At 40.3% G+C, this 1,257-nt stretch overlaps 1 protein-coding gene across 1 annotated transcript; it reads left to right on the top strand.

Moving 5' to 3' along the window:
* Window positions 1–421: 421 nt before the first annotated feature.
* SARC_10885 (hypothetical protein) lies at window positions 422–1,199 on the top strand (the record flags this gene model as incomplete). Its single annotated transcript, XM_014295048.1, has 1 exon — window positions 422–1,199. A coding segment is annotated over exon 1 (415 nt), but the record flags the coding sequence as incomplete, so codon positions are not given.
* Window positions 1,200–1,257: the final 58 nt, after the last annotated feature.

Here is a 1,257-nt window from a genome sequence, read left to right as displayed (position 1 = left end):
GTACACTAGAAACCCTAACCCCTACCAAAAGACGGGCGAAGATTCCAAGCAGTATCATTTTTTGACTTTTGGCTCGGCCCTAGTTTAAAAAAAGCCTACGATTCAAGCAGTCTTAGGGTCGTTCTTAACGTGGAGTGAAATTTTAAGAACCCATTTCAATTAAAATGTTGGTACCGAGATTTGGTACAGGTTGTTTTTTCGTTGTAGCATTTCATGATTTTGCAATCCGTAAAATTCATCGATATCGAACTGTGATTGGCTGCCCAAATCCAATCAAATAGACCCGCGTAAGTTCTCAAATTTACATATATGGTGTACAGAATCGCGCGCGCTCTCCTTGACATAAATCATTCAGTTTGTATTTATAACAGTAAAAATTATGCCCAACACTCGTATATGTGCTATATGTTTTATATAGAGTAGGCGTCCAGCCTTTGTTCATCACAGCAATGATCACACCACAATCTCGTCTTCGGAATGCTGTCGACACGCAAATTAAATGCGCTCGGCTTCATATACTATGGCAGATGTTGCAACAACAATCAGGCATCGCCAAACAAGTGCCTTGGCGACGTTTAGTTTGCGGTCTTGGCTCTCTAGTACGCCGTGTACGCGCTAATTGGGACAACATACGTCGTATTTTAATGGCAGAGAACCCGTTTGAGAACACATTTAGAATGAGTTATTCAAAGTTTATAATTTTACCATGCAGACGTAATAAGAAAATATAAATGTTACGAGGAGGCGCAATAGATGTAGATGACAATTGGCCATATTTCTACGTATGGCAGCGGGTGGAAGGTATCAAGGCATAAAAATCGCATTTGGTATATCAAGTGCGAGTGTTTATGCGTCTTTCTGGCGAGTGTTAGATGCAATTGATGGGCTTGACTGGATGAAATTTCGATTTTCCTCATCTGAAGAAGAAATAGTTCAAATATCTCAAGGATTTGAAGACCATTCAACACATGGAGTGATGAATCGTTGTGTAGGTGCCGCTGATGGTGTTCGTGTACTGTTTCCTACACTTAAACAATGTCCCTATAGACGACGTTTGTATTCAGGCCATAAGACAGGGTATGGCCTGAATGCACAAGCGATTTTTGATTCAAACTACAAATTCTTTGCATTCTCCATCATGGCGTACGGTTCAATGCACGATAGTCGTGCATGGGAATATTCTAAATTTATGAAACTTCTAGCTCTTCTCCCTCCTGGATATTACGTTGTCGGTGATGTAGCATATAGATATACATT

This window comes from Sphaeroforma arctica, assembly GCF_001186125.1.
Source record: "Sphaeroforma arctica JP610 unplaced genomic scaffold supercont1.1427, whole genome shotgun sequence".
In the NCBI taxonomy this organism is placed as follows: Eukaryota; class Ichthyosporea; order Ichthyophonida; genus Sphaeroforma; species Sphaeroforma arctica.
This window is presented reverse-complemented; position numbering and strand designations above follow the sequence as displayed.